Genomic DNA, 21,271 nt, shown 5'->3' with positions numbered 1-21,271 from the left:
AGTGCTTGCTGATAAAAGCACCCAACTTCCATTCAGACAAGTTAATATTTTGTGTCAGATGAAATTTTTACAATAGAAATGTCTAAAAACCCACATGAAATATACATCCTAGCAGTGGGAAGACTTGCCTAAGAATCAGCGTGACTCCTTCGTTTACCGTGTCTGTCCACCAGTCTGTATCCAGGGTCTACATAGTGACCAGCTGTTGGTTTTTCATTGATTTTGAGACCGATTTATGTGCTTAAATGTAGTTTAATTGAGTTAACCAATGCTGCAAACAACCTTACATATAGTCATATCTCCAGATGAAGGCTAACTTAGAAACATTTTATTTCAAAAGGTCCACAAATTTGCAGTGACATTCATTTTACTGAGAACTTCATTGGCACTTTAAAATAGACATTAACAGTGTAGAAACATTAAAGCAACAGAAAACCATAACAATAAAATTAATCACGGATCATATGTTTGAGTCAGCAGTTTTTGAACAGAGCTGCACCGTTAATGGAGCAAAAAGGCACAGTGGTGACGTAGGAGTTTGACTTTTAAAAACACAGATCATTTTAAACAATTGTTAAAACAGTCTGAGGATTGAATTAAATAAAAAGTTTGAATTTTATAGTTACTTGTTTGTTTTCCCCCAGGATTTTAAAAATAACAAAGAACAAGGTAAGACAACATTTGTGAGAAAAATGCCTGACATATCTAATGAAGGAAAAATACTTCAGCTTCATAGAATCTCTATAGTGTAGCGTCTCTAGGATGCTACAGGGGGCATCACACAGTGCGAGGAATAACTATCACGGCTCAGCAGTGTTAACTCTTCTTATTAATGTTCTGTGCGCCTCAGGCGATGCTCTTCCTCGTCATTGTCTCTGCTGTCGGTTGAGTCCCCTGAGCAGTGGTGGGAGAAGTCCAGAAAGATCCCGTCTTGTTCCTGCTCCGAGTCCGGAGACTCAGCGATGTGGTCTGCCGTCATCTCCACGCTGGACGCCGAGCTGGGACCGGAGCTCGTGTCTTGTGCAAGGGCTTTGGAGGATGAGGAGGAGTGGAACTCCAGCGAGCCGGAACAATGAGCGTCTTCTCCTGGAGAAGAGTCAGGGAGGATGCAGGGGGAGGGTTGCTGTGGCTTAAGAGGACGGAGCATGGCGGGGCTGTCGTTGCCTTTGAGCTGGAGGTCTTGGCTGGATGTTAAAGTGTCTGAAAAAAAGTTATAGAGATTGTGTTATAATCAGATTATTTTTGTTACTACTTAAAAGGAAAACCTTACTGTACAGGACGACAATTAGCCTTGCACTCCACAAATCCTGACCGTTGTGGAAGATTGGCTAGATGAAAAGCAGTGTTAAAAGAAATCCCATATGATATCTAGTTCAAAGTTTGCAACAAACTATATATGGGACAAAGTAAACATGAAAAATAAGCACCCGGTTATGTTTATTTTCAGCAGGAACAGAGAAACTGGTAAAAAAAAACTGACTGGAAGAGGCATAGAGCTTTATACTGGGTCAATTCTGGAAGAAAACCGTAAGACGCAGCGAACAACTGTGCCGAGTGTTACTTTCCTAAAATGTGATAGAATGTCCCAGTTAAAGTGTACACATAAATGAAATTGAGAATATTCCATGAGAATTGAAACACGATGTTCAAATATGGTTTCTATTCAATCTGACTGAGCGTGAACTATTTTGCAAAGAACGGGCACATCTTTTCCTCTCTAGATTTTGAAATATGTCTAGTCTAGTCTCCTCTGTCACCAAAAAAGAAAGGAGTAGACTGCAGAGACAAGCGACAGTGCCACCCTGCCCTCCCTTCAGGACCTGTAGATTTTCAAAGTCAGAAAAATGAGCAAGAAACCTCACTGCAGATCAATCTCACCCCGTCAACATGTTCAACATGTTCCAACTTCTCCCCCCAGTAGGTGCTACAGGGCACTGTACACCAAAACCAACGGACTCAGGAACAGTTTCTTCCCACAAACCATCACTCTAATGATTTCTGATTTTAAATCCCTTCTTAAGACCCAACTATCTTTCTTTGGCTTTTAACACAATCTGAGATGTTGACTTTGTTTTATTGCATTTTACTTTCCTTTTATTACTAATTTTATATACTATTTTGCTTATTGTTTTATGAGTGATCATTTGTATTTTATGATTGTGTACAGCACTTAGGTGCTGCTGGTGTTTAAAGTGCTTTATAAATAAAATTAGTATGGTATGAGCAGATGACACTGACTCGCAGTTTGCAATAACCCAGTAACTATTAAACACTCATTTATTGCTGCGTTCTCATTCTATGTACTCATCAATCTGGAGGGATGTATATTTTTATGTGTATGTGCACATGTACATTACTTCCACCTCCTACATCTAATTAATAATAACAGCAATAATAATAATAGTTACTCCTGCATCCTTTTTACTCTGCTCATTGCACCATTGCATTATTGTCTCACTTTGTCCACTTGTTTATAGAGTGTTCATATATATTTTCTATACTGCGGGCTGTGTTGGATTTTTATTACTGCATTATTGTAATGTGAGCACATCGTGATCATCGTACAACCCAGAGTCAAATTCCCCGTATGTGTACACATACCTGGCAAATAAAGCTGATTCTGATTCCAACATACGGCAAAAAGTTGCAGTTGTAAACGTTTCAGTTTTCGTACTTGTAAAAAAAAAATAAAAAACACTCTGTGTTGGTTTGTCACATGCAATTCCAAGACTTTACACTGAAGTTTGTGTTTTTTTTTATGTGGGAAAGGTCGAGGAGTGCGATTGCCTTTGGGAGGCGCAGTGAAATAGAAACCGGCAGCTTCTGTTTGGTTTACCTGTCAGTGCAGCAGAGATGGTTGAAACTGTGGAGGAGTTGGAGGCCCTGATGTTAGCAGCCATCCTGGCAGCAGATTTGGACACCGAGCTGCTCTCCTCCATGCAACACGACATCTCACAGACGGAGTGACGTCTGATGCCCGAGCTGCTACCCGAGGACGAGTCTACGTCATACTCAACGACGGGGGTCAGCATGGGGACGTTGTAACTCTTAGAGCGGACCACTGGATTCTTCACCGTGGGAGTGCTGTTTGTTTTGGGAGCCTTTGAGTACTGAAACTTCTTCTCTACAGTGAATGAAGGAGATGGAGACATTTTGTACCGTAGAACATGAATGAAGCAGTGCGGATGACAGCAGAAAGGCACACGCATACCTAACAAGCAGGATGAGCAGTGCAAACTGGAGGACTCGTCTCTGGAGTATAAACCATGAGTGCCGAGGTACGGAGAGACTACTTTCTGGATGAGAGACTCCAGACGAAGATAGTCATCAGTTACACCTTTCGATTCGTGGACTCCCTGGAAACAAAAAGGCACATAAAAACAAAATTAGGCTGGTTGAAAATTAGAGTTTCTTGGATGTTATAAAATGTTACTTAAAAGAAAAAAAACAAACATCTTGTGTTTCTTTGATCGTTGCTTAAAACGTAAAAGGCATTTTTATAACGTGCTATGAAGAAATCGCGCAAACAATGACGTGACTTATGTGCTGACATAATTTGCAACATTTTCAGGATGCGTTACAGCCAATATAAATAAAGTTAGATTACAAAAAGCACCAGCAGCAATCCTTAGTTTGCATGGAAGGTCAGACAAAACGGAGCAAATTATACCAAAAGAGACATTTTATAAAGAAAAGCAACAAAAGACATCAGAACGTTAAACAATATAGACAAAACGGTAAAAAGTATCCGAGATGAAATGATTAATGGCATTAATGATAACTGTAATAGAATGTACTATGAGGAGATGGATTCAAGCATCTTGGTACTTAGCTCGTGCACAAAGGCAGCGCCCTCTTTTGGGGAAAAACAAATTACAATTTGAATGGGAATCAATGCAACCTTTGGGACGTTTGGCCCAATAAAAAAAAGAGGAAAACAAGGAAACAATTTTTTTTGTCTATTTTAGTAGCTTGGATGCCACGACAGACAAGTTAAACAGTAAAATGAAGTTTCTTCTGTCTGCTGACTTCAACAATATCATAAAACCATTGAAGCTGTGGGACAGAAAGTCAGTCACTTAAACCAGGCTGCTGCTGCAGAACCCAGCTCCCTGAGAAAAATCAATCAAGTTTCTATTCTCTGAATCACGGAGCTGCTGCTCGAAAACCACACAGATCCAAACCACATGAATAGAGCACACTTCAATGAACTGGCGTCACATGGTCTTAAAGAATAAAAAGAAAATTACCATCAGATGTGCACAAGAAGAAGCAAAAACATCTTGAATTCACCACTTAATTTAAGCTTCTTGCTCCCCTGCCCTCCTTCCTTCCTACCATTTCTTTTACAGTCAAAAAACAAGATTACAAATGATGAAACAAAAATACGCACTACTTTCTATGCATGTGCCTGTTACAGCATCTCTGTTTTGTCTGGATGCCCGTGGCCTCGGTCTCTGAGGAGGAAGGAGCAGATCTGGGTCAGTGAGTCACCCCATATTAACCCAAAAACCAAGAGACACAGCCACTCACTGACGCACAGAGAACACAAGCGGAAACACCGGAGGAAATATAAAACTCAAACATATTTTCCCATGTTTAGCTGCCAATTAAGTTGAGCCCAACACAGCTAAATAATTGTCAAAATTATTAAAAATACCAAAGTGAAACACATTTTTTGAACTGCGTATGTCGTGCATTAAATCTGTTAACACATGAAAAAAGCTGTTTTAAGCTCATAAAGCAGGAGATTTTGTTTTTTTTACAGAAGCATTTCTAAGTGTCAAGAAGTGGGGCGAACATTATTGAGCCATTTCAACAGCACGGAAAGCCTGGCAGAGGTAGGAAGCATGAAAAATGCTTCTAAAGTTCCCTTAACAACGGCCATCGTAATAATGAAGTGATTAACCAATCTGGAAATTAGATTCTGAATTGATTGCAAGGTTGCAGAGCAACAAAAATTCCTCTTCTGCTAAAGATGCACCTTCAAGCCAGACTGAGGCATAAGGACAGCCAGGAGAATGATTCTGCATGCTGGAAGCACGTCTCTCTCTAAACCAAAGAGACACTGCATGCGTTTGGAGAATGGAGATATGTGGTTATAACCAATAAAAACACAGTCCAATATGCCGCTGGCCTGCTTCATATGGAGCTGGAAATCTCGATGTGGTAGATGGAAGCATTAAGATGGAAGTATATAAGAAGATTGTGAACATAAACCTAAAGCAGTCACCCTAAGACTGGGTCTGAGTTGTTGTTTTGACTTTCAACAAGACAATGACCCTAAGCAGAGTTTGTTGCTGGTAAAAAACTAAGATCAACGTTACTGACTGATCTACACAAATCCCTGGCTCCAATTCATCCTCAGCTGTATCGACACTGGCCCCAAAAACTAGTCTAGTCTACTGGCAAAAGAAAAAGAAGAAGAAATGTTCAGGAGGTCGCAATAAAAACACAAGATGTGTCTAAATAAAAGAAATCAAAGTAAATAAAACGAATATTAAGCATTTCAGCCAAATTTAACAGTAACTCCTGCTTTTAATGTCTACTGCAGTCTCAACATTATTCCAGCCCCTGATTTACAAATCCTCCCATCTCTGAGGAAGCTCAATAAAAAAAACCTTCTCTACAAATAGCACTAAGCTCACTTTTTCTCTAGTCTTTCCTGCATGGTTATAAACCTTTTAACACGCGAACACAAGTCGCAGACGGCATTGCATGTTAATGAGGAGTTTAGTCAAAGGGGCTGCGGGGTTCCCCTCTTACATTGTATACCCTGTAGCCCTAAAGAAGAATTACCCAGTATTTCAGTTGTTAAAAAATGGTTCTCCAAGTAATTATTGTAGATCCTTTTTTATTACAAACAGGGTTATTCTTTATGAAGAAGTCATTCTGGGTGGACTTGATTTGAGAGACTCATGCTTCCTACTGTCATCAGTACAGCTTAATAAAGGAAGAAGCAGTGCAGTGCAGTGAAAAGGGTATTTTTGTGTGCTTTGGATCAATGTCCTGCTGCAATGGACAATGATCTGAAAGTGTGACATTCTCCTTCAGGGTTTTCTAGTTTCAGAGCATCAGTTTCAACAGGGCGTCCAGATCTCAGACTCAACAAATCAGCCTTGGACCACCCCTCTACATGACTGTAGGGATAATGTTCATTGGCTGAAATGCAGAAGTACTTTTACACCAGATGTAACAGGGTGCACACCTTCCAAAAAGCTCCCTTTTTGTCGTCAGTCTTCATATTTTCCATAAAGTCTTGGCAGTGGCAAATGTGAGACGCGCTTTTGAGTTCTTGTTTTTTTTACTTTTTCCAGGGAACCCTCCCACTGACGCCATGTTTGCCACGAGTCGAACCATGAACAGCTTAACACTCTGAGTACTAAGGGTATTGTTATTTTTACATGTGTATTAAATTGTACCAAATATCAGCTGACTGACAACAGGCAGACACAAAAAGATTATATCATAACAGCTTGAGGAACCTCTACTCATATATGTAAAGCACGTTAAGAGTGCAAAACCACACTGAAAAACCACAAGCAAGTGCAAATCAAAGAGAAGGCACGGTAATCCCGCTGTAAGACAATATAGAAGAAACATGAAATATTGGCTTAAACTGTAACATTAACAAATACAAATGGGGAGTAATATGCTTCAAAAACATTTTACAGTAAATATAATTTCATTACGTAAGCTCGTTAAATGTTTTCCCTCAACTATACGCATGAAGCAAAGGTCCAATCAGAAGGTCTAATAAGCTCACGCTCAAACTGTTTTTCTGGTCTTGTGGGGAGGTCATTGCTTTAGTGTAAACATGGCGGCAGGGTGCAGAGGGGACCAAATGGTCATGGGAAGACAACCCTGCTCTGTGTTCACACTGAGAGAACTTCCTCTGAGATCCTGTTGTAAGAAGAGAACCCTCCCTCTTCCTCTAACCTCTGCTCTGCTTCTCAAAAACATATGATTTTGCTTTTCATACAAGTGTGTGTGTGTGTGTGTGTGTGTGTGTGTGGGGGGGGGGGGGGCTTGAGAACAGGAGAGATAGAAGATACCTGTAGTATCATTAGCATTTGAATGATGGAGGGGGGTACTCTGGCTCGGGGTCGAGACAATGCCTCGTCCAGCTTCAGGTTGAGGGCAATGATGTTTCTGAAGTGGAGGAGAGCAAGTTGACGCACCGATGGCTCCTTTCCCTGTTTAAACACATAATAAGCTGTCACAACAAGGAAGCTCCACAACGGGGAAGTGTGTATCAATTTGTATACCTGCACAGGGTAGAAGATGGCCTGCAGCATAGAGAGAACATCGCAGAAGAAGAAATCCCACGTGTCAGCCAGAGAGTCCAACAGCTTCTGACCTTGGATGGAAACCAGCATGATAATTTGGCACCCATGTCATTAACACGTCACAAAATGACAATACAATCAGTTGCTTAGTGCTTTCCTGTGGTGCCTGTAACACATTAGCAGCATTTACTTGTTACGGGAACATTAGTGACAACCAGCATCATGAAGACCAAGGAAGACCAACCCCAAAGTGAAACATGGTTGTAGCAGCAGTAGGGAATTAAAGGGCGTAGAGTCGAAGGGAAGATGGATAAAGCTAGAAAATGTTTTAGAGGCTAAAACAGGGGTGTCAAACATACAGCCCGCGGGCCGGATCCGGCCCGCCGAACAATTTAGTCCGGCCCTGTGGCTAAATGCATTATCATTATGAAAAAAATAAATAAAAATTATATATATATATTTTTTTTTTTCCAGTGTCCTGTCTGGCAATGTGGCAATAAGATGCCACAAAGAGCTCATCAGATTTGACTTTCAAAAGTGGACAAGATAAAAGGAAGAGAATGATAAAACAATTATTGAAAAAAACATGTACTTTGTTTAATTGAAAATATGCAGTTCCTATATTGTCCACGAGGGGCGCTGTGTTTTAATTAGCAGATTAAGCTTCAGGTGTGGAAAAATTCAAATCATTTCTTAATTTTTATCTGTTTGATGTATTTTGTCATGCAGGACAGTATTTTTAAGTTCCAAAAAATGTAAATAAATGTTTTTCAACATTGTATAATCACTGTGATCAGTTCTTATGCATAATGCACAAGTAAATGTTTAACTGAGTAAAAGTATTGTTGAAATTGCACATACTTTTCTTAAAAACGCTGAGGTTATTCATAATATATTGTGTAAAAGTGAAATTAACTTAATATAAAAATCAACAAGTCCACATTTATTAGTTCTATTTAATCTTGCAATGAGTTAACTCGTGTGGCCCTTTTGAGATCAGATTAAGCTGTATGCGGCCCCTCAACCAAAATGAGTTTGACACCCCTGGGCTAAAACATACTTGAAACTGGGGAAGAGGTTAAAGTGTAACTTACCCCAAAATCAACTGTTTTTGCAGATAAACTGTATAAACTGGGCCTATGGTGCTACTCTAAGGTTACTGTGCAATCATTTTATGTGAACTTGTTTAGTTCTTGTTTAGTTAGTCTTAGTGCTGCCCTCTTAGGACTCAAAGGTGGCTACTGCAGTTAAATTTGCCTATTGGTCCAAATGGGACATGCCTTTGTCACCACTGCCCTGTGTTTGGAAGGTGAAAGAGAAAACCTCAAAACACGGTTCTGTGGCAAAACCACCAGATAGCGCTCTGGTCACTCCATGTTTCCACAGGTCACTTTCCCCCATCCTGACTGCCACAGCAACAAGCCCTGCTTAAAACTCCCACCACTCATCTGTTTCCTGGAACTGCCCACTTTGCTGGCATCTTTCCAAATGTGTCTGTGGGCAGAGTTATGCCCTTCCATCTGGGTGAGTTACACGTTAACCATCCAGCAGGATAAGTACACAAACCCATACAACAACGGGATGATTTACATCAAACCGTGTTTGTGTTAGAATGGCCAAGTCAGAGTCCAGATGTAGGGCCGAAGTGTGACATGAACAGACTGCGGTTCACTGATTGGCCACGGGCGAGGAGAAGCAAGGTTTACTCAGAGGAAGTGTAGGGCTAAGTTAAGGACCATCATGAAAACGTAGCTCAAATCAAAGCATCATTTTACTATTTTCAAACCACAACCCACACCTGAAGGAAACAAGAAAGAAAAAGGACACTTCAGCTTTTTATAGGCAGACATGCGCGCTCTATTCAATAACCTAAATCAGATCCGCGGCTCATGGAGGGTTTCTCTCATTTTCTACTGAAAGCTATAAAGTTTTGTCTCTAAAGAGTTTGGTTCAAAAAGTTCTTCACGGCCTCTAATCAAATCACTGTGTGGGAGGAGGGGGAAAGCAGAGAGCAGACTGCCTGCAACGGACCGCTACCTGCCGCTGCAGAGGCAGCTCTGGATCTGACCCGAAGAACAAATCAGCACAGGACAAATATCTAAAGTCCAACCTATAAAAATAATTTCACTGTGGTCAAAAGTCCACATTTTGCACTTTAAAGTCCTTATTGACATTCTCAAAAAAAAAAAAACATCCTCATAAAGCCCTACATTTTAAGGCAAACTTTGGAGCAGATCGGTCTCATCTCCCCTCTCTGTTTCTGTCCCCCCCCCCCCCCCCCCACCCTACCCCCACATCTTACCTGTGCAGGCAGAGAGAAGCTCTGTTTTGTTTTAATATTAGTTCAAGCTAAGCTGTGATCCAGATATTTATCTTGGTGGATTTTTGTAACCTTAAAAAAATATTCAACACATTCTCACATATACAGTAATACAAACATTACTTGTATGTTTTTAATGCATGTTTTTATTTATAATACTTTTTTTTATCCTTTACCATTTCTCTGAGATTTCTTTAAAGTGTTAATGGTAAACAGTAATGTTTTATAGCGGCACAATACTGATGGCTGGAGGTGGGGCTGCAGCCACCCCAGGAGGCGTTCACCACCTTTTGGCTATAATGGCTCCGTGGAAAACCCACGGGAGCAGAGAAAAGCTGGGGCAGAGCGAATAGAGCTGTGCAGAGCTGAAAGTGGCAATGAAGAAGCAGCGTATGTGACAAAACCTGAAAACTCATGCTTTTAAACGTTCTCCATCTATTCTCACTGAGCTTGAGCTATTTTTAAGACTTTCAGTCTGTACGTGCCACAAAGGAGTTGAAACCGTAGTTGCAGGAAAAGGTTCTTTAAAGTTTTGACTCAGCACGGCTGAATAAAAATGCACACCACTTTTTCAGATTTTTGCTAGTCAGAAAACATTAAAACCATGGAGCAGCCACTTCAAAATGCCGTGACGTTACTCTATCGCATCGAATCCCAACAAAATACACAGAATTTTGTGGTTTTCATGTGACAAGTTGCAAAAAAGTTCAAAAGGACATGAACGCGTTTGCAAGGTGCAGTATCTCTTGCACCTACGTATGTAAATTTACCCCGGGGCACTTTAGGTGTAGTGAAAACAATAGACCTGTGGGTTTCTGTGGTTTGACTTATCCTGAATTTCTCACCGTTTAGACGTGATACTGACGTAAAGAATCACTTCCTGTCTGGTTTCTGTGACAACGGCGCTGAGAGTCCCAGTCAGTGTGGGCTCTTCTGAATGTCAGTCTCCTGCTTTTTTCTTTTTTTTTTAAAGCTGCTTCAAATTAAGTTTTTACAGCATCCACAAACAGAGGGAGAGGGAATAGGATAATTTTGATTATGCATCTCTTTTCTCTAAATCTCTGAGTCTTTGAAGTAACCCTGTGTTTGTGTCAGAAAAAAAACTCCTTCATTTGAATTCACCAAGGAGAGAGAAAGCCGTACTCTCCCAGTTCACACTAATGGTTAACTCGTGAGGTAAGCTCGGCATCTGGCATTGTAGTAAATTATTTTCCCTGCCAGTCCGTATCGGAGACCAAACAAGATAAAGCACTGATCTCGGAGTTTACCGGAAATGAAGCAGCGCTACTGGGAACAGCATTAATCAAAGCGAGGAGACACAGATGTCTTACGATGGAGACAAAATTCCCAACGGACTCAACAGATTTTCTCTTGTATGGGTAACTTTAACTTGGCTCTCTTGAAATGATCCAAGGATTTAATTTTTTTATGAAAAGAAAGCAATGATCCTTTGTTTTACCTTTTTGGAAAGTGTGGCTATTTAGATTATATTTCCTTCAATTACAATCTTCTGCCATGATGTCATCAGGGTTGGCGCTCAGAAGTTTAAAAAGTGGATCAGATGCAGCAACATTTGTAAAGCATGTTAAAGTTTTATCCCACTCACAGCTCATTTTTGCTCTTTGGTCACAAATGTTTTAGATAACCAAACAGGTTTTAATATCAGCAAAGATAACAGAGTTTTCAAACAATTACTGCATGTATTAAGGGATTAAAGGTGACCAGAACCAACCGGGTTCTGTGATTAGCCACATTTATTGGCTGGCTCAGTTTTAATAGCTAAACCAAAGTCAGCTTACTGCAAGACCAGTGCAATCCATTTTCACTTAAACAGAACCTGTCAGACAACTTGAAATAGCCTAAAATATCTTAAAAAGCAACACCTCATGCCCAAACCAAAAGAAATCCAAGAACATTTGAGAAATAAAGTGGCATTTATCAGCCAAAAAGAGGTTACACAGCTACTTCTAAGGCTTTGTGACACCAGTGAACCACCGTGAGAGATATACATTATACACAAAGGGAGAAAATGTAGATCAGAGGTGAACCTTTCCTGGACTAGACCGACTCAAGGGCCTTTCAGCAACTCATCCAGCAGGAACAAACCCAGAACAACAAGGGAAACATGGCTGTCTTTTTATGTAGAACTGCATGCATACAGGTACAGAATATAGTGAAAATGTTAGATATTGTCACTCAGTTCAGAAAGTGAAATTCATATTATACAGATTAATTACACGGAGTGAAATATTTCAAGCTTTTGTTTCGTGTAAATTTGATGATTATGGCTTTACGGAAAATTAAACCCAAAATTCTATGTCTCAAAAAAATAAGTAAAGTTTTTGCTTCATTTGGAAATAAAGGTCCTAGAGTCTGGAGGAGTAGTGGAGAGTCAGAGAATCCACGGTGGTAAAAGTCCATTTTGAAGTTTCCACAGTCAACACAGCCATCTACAGAAAATCTAGAGCACTTTATACTTCCTTCTGCATAACGTGCTCTTTAACTTTCAGCAGGACTTGGCACCTGCCCAGTGCCCACTCTGCCAAAAGGTACCAAAAGCTGGGTTCAGTGACCATGGAGTAACTGTCCCTGATTGACCAGCAAACTGGCCTGACCTGAACCCCAGAGAAAATCTATGGAGTATTATAAAGAGGGAGATGAGAGACACCAGACCAACAGGGCAGATGACCTGCAGGTCGCTGGGCTTCCATGACACCTCAACAGAGCCACAGGCTGATTGCCTCCATGACATACCGCTTTGATGCAGTAATTTATGCAAAAGGAGCCCCAACACCGTATTGGGTGCATAGAAGTGAACATACTTTTAAGATGCCTGAAAATTTCTGTTTCAAATATTTTTTTTATTGATCTTATGCAGTAATGTGAAATTCTAAGATACCCAATTTTTGTTTTTCATTATCTGCAATTGCAAGAAATAACAGTTAGAAATATTTCACTTGATGTGTAATGAATCTGTAAAAAGATGTAGAGTTTCACTTTCTGAATGAGTGACAAAAAATATTGAACTTTTTCCACAATATTCTAATATTCTGAGACATACCCAGAAACTGAGCTGTGGCCACTTTTCCACACCTGAGTGCAACATCCCCTTTGAAAAAACCCCCGTCAGTTCAGATTAAAGTATGAGCTACTGAAGAACTCAAACACCTTGAGTCATATGACAAAGATCTGCTCGCTGATTAAAAGTTTACCAGTGCACACATACGTCAAGGTTTTTATTTAATGAATGTAAAAGTTGGGTTTTTTTGTTGCTAAAGTTCATCCTCTTTTGAAGCTTTTCTTTGTCATCTAAAGAAATATGCCTAAATAACTCAATTTTAACCAACAATTGAGCCTAAACATGTTTTAATAAATACATTTTAGCACCCTCTGTTTGTCTGAGGTCAAATAAACAGACGTTTCTGAAATCAATGTGACACACTCCCATCTGTAAACGTCATGACTTGCTAGTCAAAAGGTGAAAGAGACACTTTCTGTGGCTACGCTTTCCATGACGCCCGACACTGTAATCTATTAGCTGCAAATGCAAGCAGTTGCAGTTTGCAGATAGCAGATGTTTATTCATCTCTAGATCTCTTGTTTTCAATACAACTTCTCAACTATTTATAGTTAAAACGATGCAAAAATAAATGTCACAGAGGCTGAAAATGCTGTTTACTTTTTTGATGAATGTACTTGAACATACATTTTGCCAACTACAAGTTGTGCGCACCTTCATAGAAGCGAATCTTGTCCCTTAGTATGACCATGCCTTTGGTGAGGAGCTGATTCTGCAGGTACTCGGTGAAGAAGGAGCCCAGCTCAGTCTTCAGCAGCTGCCTGTGAAACGCAGATACACAAGAGCCTATAAAGCACGACGAGACTCACACGCGTCACTGGTTAGTCGTCGTTTAAAAACCAAACCAGATGGAAAAGGATTCCCTAAGCAAACAGCTGTGTTCAAACAGCAACAGCCTCAGGAAATTAGAAAAGATGTGCACCCTGCGTTCAGGGGCTTTAGCAACATCTGAAAAAGCACATTGAGATAAATATGGCTGCTTCACTGCTCACAGGTGGCATAAAACCTTTATTTAAACTGTTAGATGGTATAGTTACATCCATGTTTTAGAGCCGTACTAAACTATCCACAGAACATTTTCTCATTTTATCACCTTAATGCCACAAATTTGAATGTATTGTAGGAAGATTTTATTGAATATGCTACAACAGAAGGAAACCTATTGATGATTTACAATTATTTTTATGAATAAAGATCGGAAAGGCGTGGCTTGCACATGTGTTCAGACTGACCACTATTATTCTCAATCAGGATTAGTTCAGGGTTAGTTAGTTACTGAACCTTTAAATAGTGTGAATACTTAAAAAAAAAACACACAGGGGGAAAGTGGTTGCTAAACTGAGTCATGTAATGGAGTTTGACTATATACTGAAAGCATGTATTTCGGCCTGCATCTTTTTAAACACGTAGGATGAAATTGTGGCATTAAAAAAAAGATCAGATGTTAAAATCATGAATTGTTAAACAAAATCATGAAATTAAAAAGGCACTCAGCGTAAAGGTCTGATTTGTCGGGTGTGCAACAAACAGCCGTCTTATAGATTCTCCCACCTGAGCTGTGGATCTCTGCAGCTCCTCCAGTGCCACAATGGGTCTCAGGGCTGTTAGTGCTCAAATTAAATTACAAGTGAACTCTATTTACAAATTATCTGACATATAAAGGCAATTGGTTGCATTGGATTTGATTTAAACCTATCCAAATAAATAATGATTGTCTCACTTTCCTTCTAATTTACAATCATGTACTACTCTATGTCAGTCGATAGCATAAATTACCAATAAAAATACTTTAAGGTTTGTGGCTGTAATTTTCTAAAATGCAGACTTGTGTTTCCATGAAGAACAGACATTGCTCTGAATAATGCGTGTGCCCGTCAGATGGAACCTGTTTGTGCGCTTTAATATTTACACCACACAGTTTGGACAGGCCTGTCTAAACAACCCTCAGCTACGCTGCAAGTAAACAGCAGTGACCCCTCTGTAACCTTAACCTCTCAGTTCCCATCTGATCAAATAACCATGAGGTGTCTCTTGTTTAACAGAAGCAACTGTTACCATGCATGTGCAGATGTCTGAATATAGGCAGCACTTAGAATTGAGGGCTGAGGACAACAACAATGTCATTTCTGTAAATATACCTTGAATAGTAAAAATAATAAAAAAGAGCGGCATGCTTCTGACGGAGAGCTAACCTGACGCCTTCATTCAGGGTATAGAGTTCATTAACTCCCAGGTCCTTCTTCTGGAAAACTGAGATCACCGCGTTTTGGATGCTGGAGATGAACATAAAAGAACATTTAGACACATAAAAAGAGATATATTAAGCAGCATGCAACTTCATTTCATTACTTAACCAGATGTGCAGCTGAATATGTGAAGGAAACGCCTGAAATCATTGTTTGCATGTTCTAGCAATAATTCCCTCCAAAGAAAAGTATGATAGACATCATCTCCTTCAATCAAAATGGAAACGAATTACACTGACCTGTTCCAGGTAGCGTTGGCACCGGCCCTCCTCTGCTGGGTCTCTTTGCTCCTCCCACAGTCCTCTGACAGCCCCCCCGCTGTCACTCCCTTCTCCCCGCCTCCTGATGAGCTTTTGGCCTGTGAGAGGTCGGTGAGGCTGGAGGACGAGCCGGTGCCCAGCCGCAGTTTGTTGTGGAGGCTCCTTGAGATCCAGCAGAAAGGAAGAGGAAAACCGATACATTTATAGACACACGTAGCGACGAAATGGGAAACATGTTCGATTGCAGGCAGACACAGTTACCACAGGCACAACCGTGACACTGTCGTTTATAAAATATGTAAACCTTTTTGGGGAAATCAACACCCCCTCCAAGGCGCCTCCATGATTCGGTGTATGTGAGCACATTACATGGCAGAACAGAGAGCTTCTCATTTAGGGGGTTGGTGTCCTGAGACGGCCCCGGCTTTTAAGGATCATCAACATTGTTTTTATCCTTCAGGACTCCAGAAGTATGAAATCGTTTCTCATACAATTAAGAGATACAACAAAATAAATGATTAAATGAAAACGACGTAAACCTGAGCCTAATCAGCAACAGTGTAGCCTTAAACCAAGGTAGAGAACTGCTGGCACAAAATCTTGAGCAAAGTTTTTGCTGTATAAAGCAAGATATACTCTCCCCACTGGCTCCAAATCATTAAATTTTTCTGATTGTAATCTGCAGGAACAAGTTCGCCTCCCCGGAGAATATATTGCGTACAGTATTACCAAACCAGTCCTCAACCAGCCTTCAACCTTGGGGATCTTCGTCTAGCTATTTTTCTGCTAATAACTTTTAAATTCACGAATGGCTTCCTTCTAAATATGGATTTATCCCGACAGAACCTGAGGTTTGCATTCATTTTCTCCAAATATAACAAATTGAATAAAAAAAAAAAAAAACGAACATCAACCCTCAATACTTTCTCCACAATTTTCTGCTGCATTTGGGAAAAATGATTAATTAGTCTAAAAAAATTAAATAAATAGGAAAATGACCTCAGGATCCCGTTTGTGTCCAGGTTACAACTTTTTGACAAAAACGCTCAGCCTCAGAAGAAACGGATTTGGGTTGGGATGTTCAGAAACAACCCTGGAACCACTAAGGCTCAATCCTGAATGAAACTGGAAGAAGCTGCAACGCCGGCATCTCTGCCATGCTGCCAAGGGCGTCCAACATGGACAGAGATTATGTCCGCAAAGAATGACCTGTTTGAAAGAGCCACCCCATGAAGCTCCACTAAAATCTGCAGTTGCTTACATGGGCAAGACTAATGCCTTCCGGAGAAAAGACCTTTGCTCAGACAGCACAAAGATTGATTTATTTGGTCACCATGACGAATGATCAAAAGAAGCATGTTTGGCGGAGAGAAGGTGATGCTTTCAAACCACAAGGAAACTGTGCAAACTATCAAGCAAGGAGGTGGCAGCATCATTCTGAGGTTAGCGGCGAGCAGGTTATGTAGAGTGCAACGTCAGTGAAATAATTATTAGTGACTAGCTCTAAGTTCTTCAACTGTAACACCAACAGGGTGTCATGATTTGTCACGACGTACCCGAACACACACCACACACGGAGCTTAGTTTAATAAGTTTATTGAAGGTTGGAGGAAGGGAACCAGAGTCTTTACCGGGCTGGAGCAGGTGGATGATGACGGCAGGAGCAGGCAGACGTAGAAGTCTCTGGCAGACAGACGTGGGAAAATATCCGCCTGACAGACGTTAGAAACTCTGTCTGACTGGCGTGGGAAAATCTCTGACAGGCAGACGAGGTTTGAGTGGAGACTGATGACGATCCGGCAGGGAAGAACTGACTGAGGAGGGTTTATATGGAGAGGCTGGCAGGTGGAAGGAGGAGTGGGGGCTGATTAGGAACTGACAGGTGAAGATGATTAGGCAGAGTGCAGTCGGAGCTGGGCGGGAGGAGGAAGTTGCTGGAAAGTTCCTGACAGGCAGGCCAAAACTGCACCATGACACGGGGTTAATCCATTTTACTGTGTAAAATCAAACTACATCAAGGCTATTGGTGCAACCAAGTAAAAAAAAAAAAAAAAAAACATTAGGAAGTTTACGTTTTACAAATTATCCGAGAAGTTTAAAACAAAGTGCAGGTTGTGCAACAGCGGTGACAAAAGAGCAGGAAGAAAAAAAGAAGAGTCTGTAGTGGTGCCTGAAAAGTGCAAGCCAGTGCAGGACAATGAAAACGCTTATCAAATAGAAACTGGACAGAAATGGACAGAGAACCAGAAATAACACCCCCAACAACCCATCCTCGCACAAACACGACGATAGGTACTTACTCAAGCACATAAAGGGGTATCCCATATCCCCACTCCATGACATGATGTGCGAGAGTTGCACTTATCTGGAGGGAAGCAGCGCCTCTGCCTCCCTGTTTCCAGCTTTTGAAACTTTCCAGCTCGACTCTTCCCGACCCGCTCTACCTCTCTGTGTCTCTGTCCCTTTGCCAGCCTGTGACAGCTCAGTGGCCATGTGACCATGAGAGCTTTTTGTGCCGGGCAAACAAAGGAACCCTTTGAGGTTCAAGGGCTGCCAAAGAGGGAGGGAAGAGTTTAAAGGTGACGCGTTTCACTCCATCTGTTGTCTCTGTCCATCTTAGAGCAGAGCTGGATTCAAGTTTCGATGATGGAGCAGAGTTAACGCAGCACTGCCCCTCGTTCACAAATGGTACCAAAACTAGACCCTGGTGATCGGAGTGCGCCTGGACTTGAAGTTTTATCACCATATTTTGCGGTATTTATTCTGATCACAATAAAGTTGACAACGACAAATAGTTTGAAAAATACATCCCAAGTTTTGGCCTCAAGAAATACATTCCGGGTTACAATGAGAGTCACAAACGTCCCATCAGAGTAAAGCTTATAAGATTTTACTAAAGATCTATAAGCTGACAGAAATCCCAATAAATAGTGACGCTGCGCAGACATGGAACAATATTTGTGTTCAATAATGTTTTAAAACGGCTTTTTAGGACGGTCTCCTGGAAAAAACGGTGAGAAAAGGTTTGCAAACATCAGTTGGTTTATAGTCATTATCACAGAATGACAAATTGTTTTACAGGATATCTTTTTTTACTGTATGGCAAACAATACAGTGTCGCCCATCTCTAGCATCTAGACACCGCTAAATACAAGCATGAAAGCTCTCAAAATGACGATTTCAGTCCGATCACCTTTAAATTTGGCCTGGGGCTCCCGTATCAGGTGTTTCCTCTACTTTTTAGCCAGAATCTGTGAATTAGCATCATAATAATAGGTTATTTAACCGATAATGTCATAAATATGGTATATTGTTTAAGGTGGAAACTTGGGATCATTATTGTGTTTCTGTTTTGAATAAAAGCTGTCGAAAAAATGGAAGAGAATGAAAAGGGCAAAGGGGAGAAGGTGCGCCGCTGGTCCGTCCACCCACCTGGACCTCAGTCCGCATAAATAGCTCACTGTGAGAAACAGGAACCGCGTGCATGTTTGGACACAAACTAGACTCTGTTCACTGCAAAACATCCAAAGTGTCTCAAAAAAGATGGTCCACAGTTATGCTTGTGGCTACCACACATTTGCACACTTCAGTCAAGAGTTTCGTCAAGCTCGGAGAATAAATAGATACCGAGTCTCAAAATAAGCACGGAGTCGCTATCGCCGTCTAGACATGTTATCGGAGCAAGGGAGGAAAGTGTCTTCTGCTGGATTTGTAAACGACAAAAAAAGCTCCGATGTGAGCAGGAAGTGAAACACATCGGAGTTTTTGGCCCCTGTTCTGCACAGGAAGGCTGCAGCCTAATCGCCGAACAAAGGAAGAAGAAGAGTGAAAGCACGAATGAGGTCATCCAGGAATGCATGTGCATCAATGTGCATTATTGAGAGTCTCGGTGCGTCCAGGAGGACGCAGACGGTGGGAGCTGAGGTGAAACTGAATGGGGATGTTTGCGGAGGAGCGTGTTTGCGGTCTCACCTCCTAAGTGAGCCCTCTCGCTCCATGTCAGCCCCGACAGATGGCTAACAACCACCGTGCAACTGCAGCCGACGGCCCAGCATCTGAAAAAAAAAAAAAAACACGGGTGTAGAACATCTATACGTGTATATTTGTTTTCAGATATGTACAAAGCGTGCACACGAGAGGATGCACGCTTGTCTGGTGCGGATCTCTCTCTCGCAGACAGACAGACACACGCCTGGCTCACGACATGCAGCATTCTAATCAAATTACAGCAAAGTGGTTCAGACGGACATTTGATCCTGCCACAAACTCAGATGCCCCCTGTTCGCAGATAGAGTGGCGCACACGTTTCAGGCAAACCAAGCCAGGTGAAGCTGGGGCTTTTTTTTTGCCCTTAGCCATACAAGGCTGAATCTCTTCTTTCTTTCTTCTTTTTTTTTTTCTTTCTCTCAGCCCCCCTAAAGTCTGCATAACTGCATGTGAACCGCTTCACCGCTACCGATGTGGCTTTGGATGTTTGACTGCAAAGCATGCAACCAAGCAGAGCTTCAGTAGAGACCTCAGAGCTCTGAGAGAAGGGCGTTGTGGGTGTGACCTGTCTGGTAAAGCTGAGGTCAAGATCGAGGACGATTAGAGTCTGTTTATATGTAAACTGTTGCGTTTTCTTTTCTTTTCTTTTTTTGTTTTGCTTGTCCCAAAGCCTGCATGTTTCACCATGCAACACATAGCCAGGCCTGCTGAAGCTCTTTTCAAAAAGATATTTAAGGGAAATCGTCTATGCTGATCAGTTTTCTTTGACTGGTGGAAGAAAATTCAATATTTAAGACTAATCTTTGTCAAGATATGTGCATTTGACAAACTGGAGGGTGGGTTATTTTAAACCTGCCAACTCAGAGGGAAACGTCAAGGAAAATGGTGCAAGGTTTTGAGAAGGTTTCAAAAATGGAAATCTGGAATGTGTGGCATGTATTCAATAAATCCAACAAAGCTGTGAAGGTCTAAATGAGTCCTTTGCAGCTCAACTTCCAAAACTGAAAGGAGGCATAACAGCAAAGGTAACGAGACATAGTGGTCCGCCTAAACTGACAGGGCAGAGCGTTGCTCAGAGAAGCAGCAAAGAGGCTGCTGGTCACTCTGGAGGAGCTGCAAAGATCCGCAGCTCAGGGCATGTGGAAATGATTTTCTTTAGCAGAGCGCAGAGAAGGTTGCCAGAATTGATAGAAAAACAGGGTCATCCTGGATGGAGAGGCCACGATAAACTTGAGCGTTTCCTCCTTTCTGTTCTCTCCAGAAACACTTTTGCCTGGGAGCTGAAATATCCCCGAAACAAGATGAATGACGTTTTTTCTTCGTCTGCAACATACACCACATATATATATATATTAACAATATAGGTTGTAGTTCGTGGTCGTAACACGAGAAAACGTGAAGAAGTTCAAGGGGTATGTTGCAGTTGGCCAAAGCACAGCAGCACCGCTGAAAATGAACACCCATAATCAGCGCGAACACAGGGCTGGCAGCCCTACAGGCAAATTATAACCCAGCACGCAGACGTGCGCTAAAATAAATGTCTGTGACATGCAGGAGCTTTGTTGTTAGGTTTACTGGCAGAAACCGCAAGCTGGGGGTCCTGCTGTTAAAAAAGGCAAACTAATGGTGTTCTTTACAAAAAAAAAAAAAAAAAAATAGTCTGCCTTCAGGGGTGACAGCGTCTATACGAGGCAGCTCCAGGGATATACTACACAATGTATGACGATAACGCTCTTCCAGTGTTGAGTGTCCTCCTGGAGACGTCAAAATGACACCCACGTGACAACTTACCTCCCAGGTTCAGTCTGAATACTTTTATACTCACTTATCTGCCGCCTGTATGAGCTAAAATAAATAAATAACACAATTAAACACACTAGTAGCCTACCTTCCGCGCTCCGATGAGTTCCTCTAACGGCGCGTGAAAGGGTCCCCGTGAAAAGAAAAGCTCCGCTATAATATTCAGAATCCCCGCGCGCGAGCCACCGCGAGCTGTCAAACTGAGCTTTCTCTGTCCGCGAGCGAGAGAGACAAGGAGGAAGTAAAAAAAAAAAAAAATTGAAACTGAGAGGCGCGCGCGTGTGTGCGTA

At 41.4% G+C, this 21,271-nt stretch overlaps 1 protein-coding gene across 4 annotated transcripts; it reads right to left on the bottom strand.

Moving 5' to 3' along the window:
• Window positions 1–232: 232 nt before the first annotated feature.
• On the bottom strand, window positions 233–21,271 carry LOC105916443 (proline-rich protein 5). 4 transcript variants are annotated; one of them, XM_012850976.3, is made up of 10 exons: window positions 21,070–21,271; window positions 19,167–19,249; window positions 15,174–15,365; window positions 14,881–14,961; window positions 13,343–13,449; window positions 7,269–7,360; window positions 7,056–7,196; window positions 3,212–3,356; window positions 2,837–3,124; window positions 233–1,200 (listed from the first exon to the last, which is right to left on the bottom strand). In XM_012850976.3, the coding sequence occupies exons 2-10, from the start codon at window positions 19,190–19,192 to the stop codon at window positions 830–832; spliced, it is 1,443 nt and encodes a 480-aa protein (XP_012706430.2). In that variant the 5' UTR covers window positions 19,193–19,249; window positions 21,070–21,271; the 3' UTR covers window positions 233–829. The 4 variants fall into 4 exon arrangements, with proteins under 4 accessions (XP_012706430.2, XP_012706437.2, XP_021165377.2 ...); XM_012850983.3 differs by having other exon boundaries at window positions 15,174–15,356; XM_021309702.2 differs by lacking the exons at window positions 19,167–19,249; window positions 21,070–21,271 and adding an exon at window positions 17,495–17,547.

The sequence above is a fragment of the Fundulus heteroclitus genome, chromosome 17 (genome assembly GCF_011125445.2).
Source record: "Fundulus heteroclitus isolate FHET01 chromosome 17, MU-UCD_Fhet_4.1, whole genome shotgun sequence".
In the NCBI taxonomy this organism is placed as follows: domain Eukaryota; kingdom Metazoa; phylum Chordata; class Actinopteri; order Cyprinodontiformes; family Fundulidae; genus Fundulus; species Fundulus heteroclitus.
Note: the sequence above shows the minus strand (reverse complement) of the source record. Positions and strands in the feature narration are given on the sequence as shown.

Bases quoted from the DNA above. Each gene is read 5' to 3' on its own strand.
- LOC105916443 (XM_021309702.2), bottom strand. From the start codon at position 17,532: ATGGAGTGGGGATATGGGATACCCCTTTATGTGCTTGA. The intron at 14,962-15,173 runs GTCAGTGTAATT...GTTCATCTCCAG, and splicing joins GCCAACGCTACCTGGAACAG to CATCCAAAACGCGGTGATCT. The intron at 13,450-14,880 runs GTTAGCTCTCCG...TGCGTTTCACAG, and splicing joins ACCCTGAATGAAGGCGTCAG to GCAGCTGCTGAAGACTGAGC.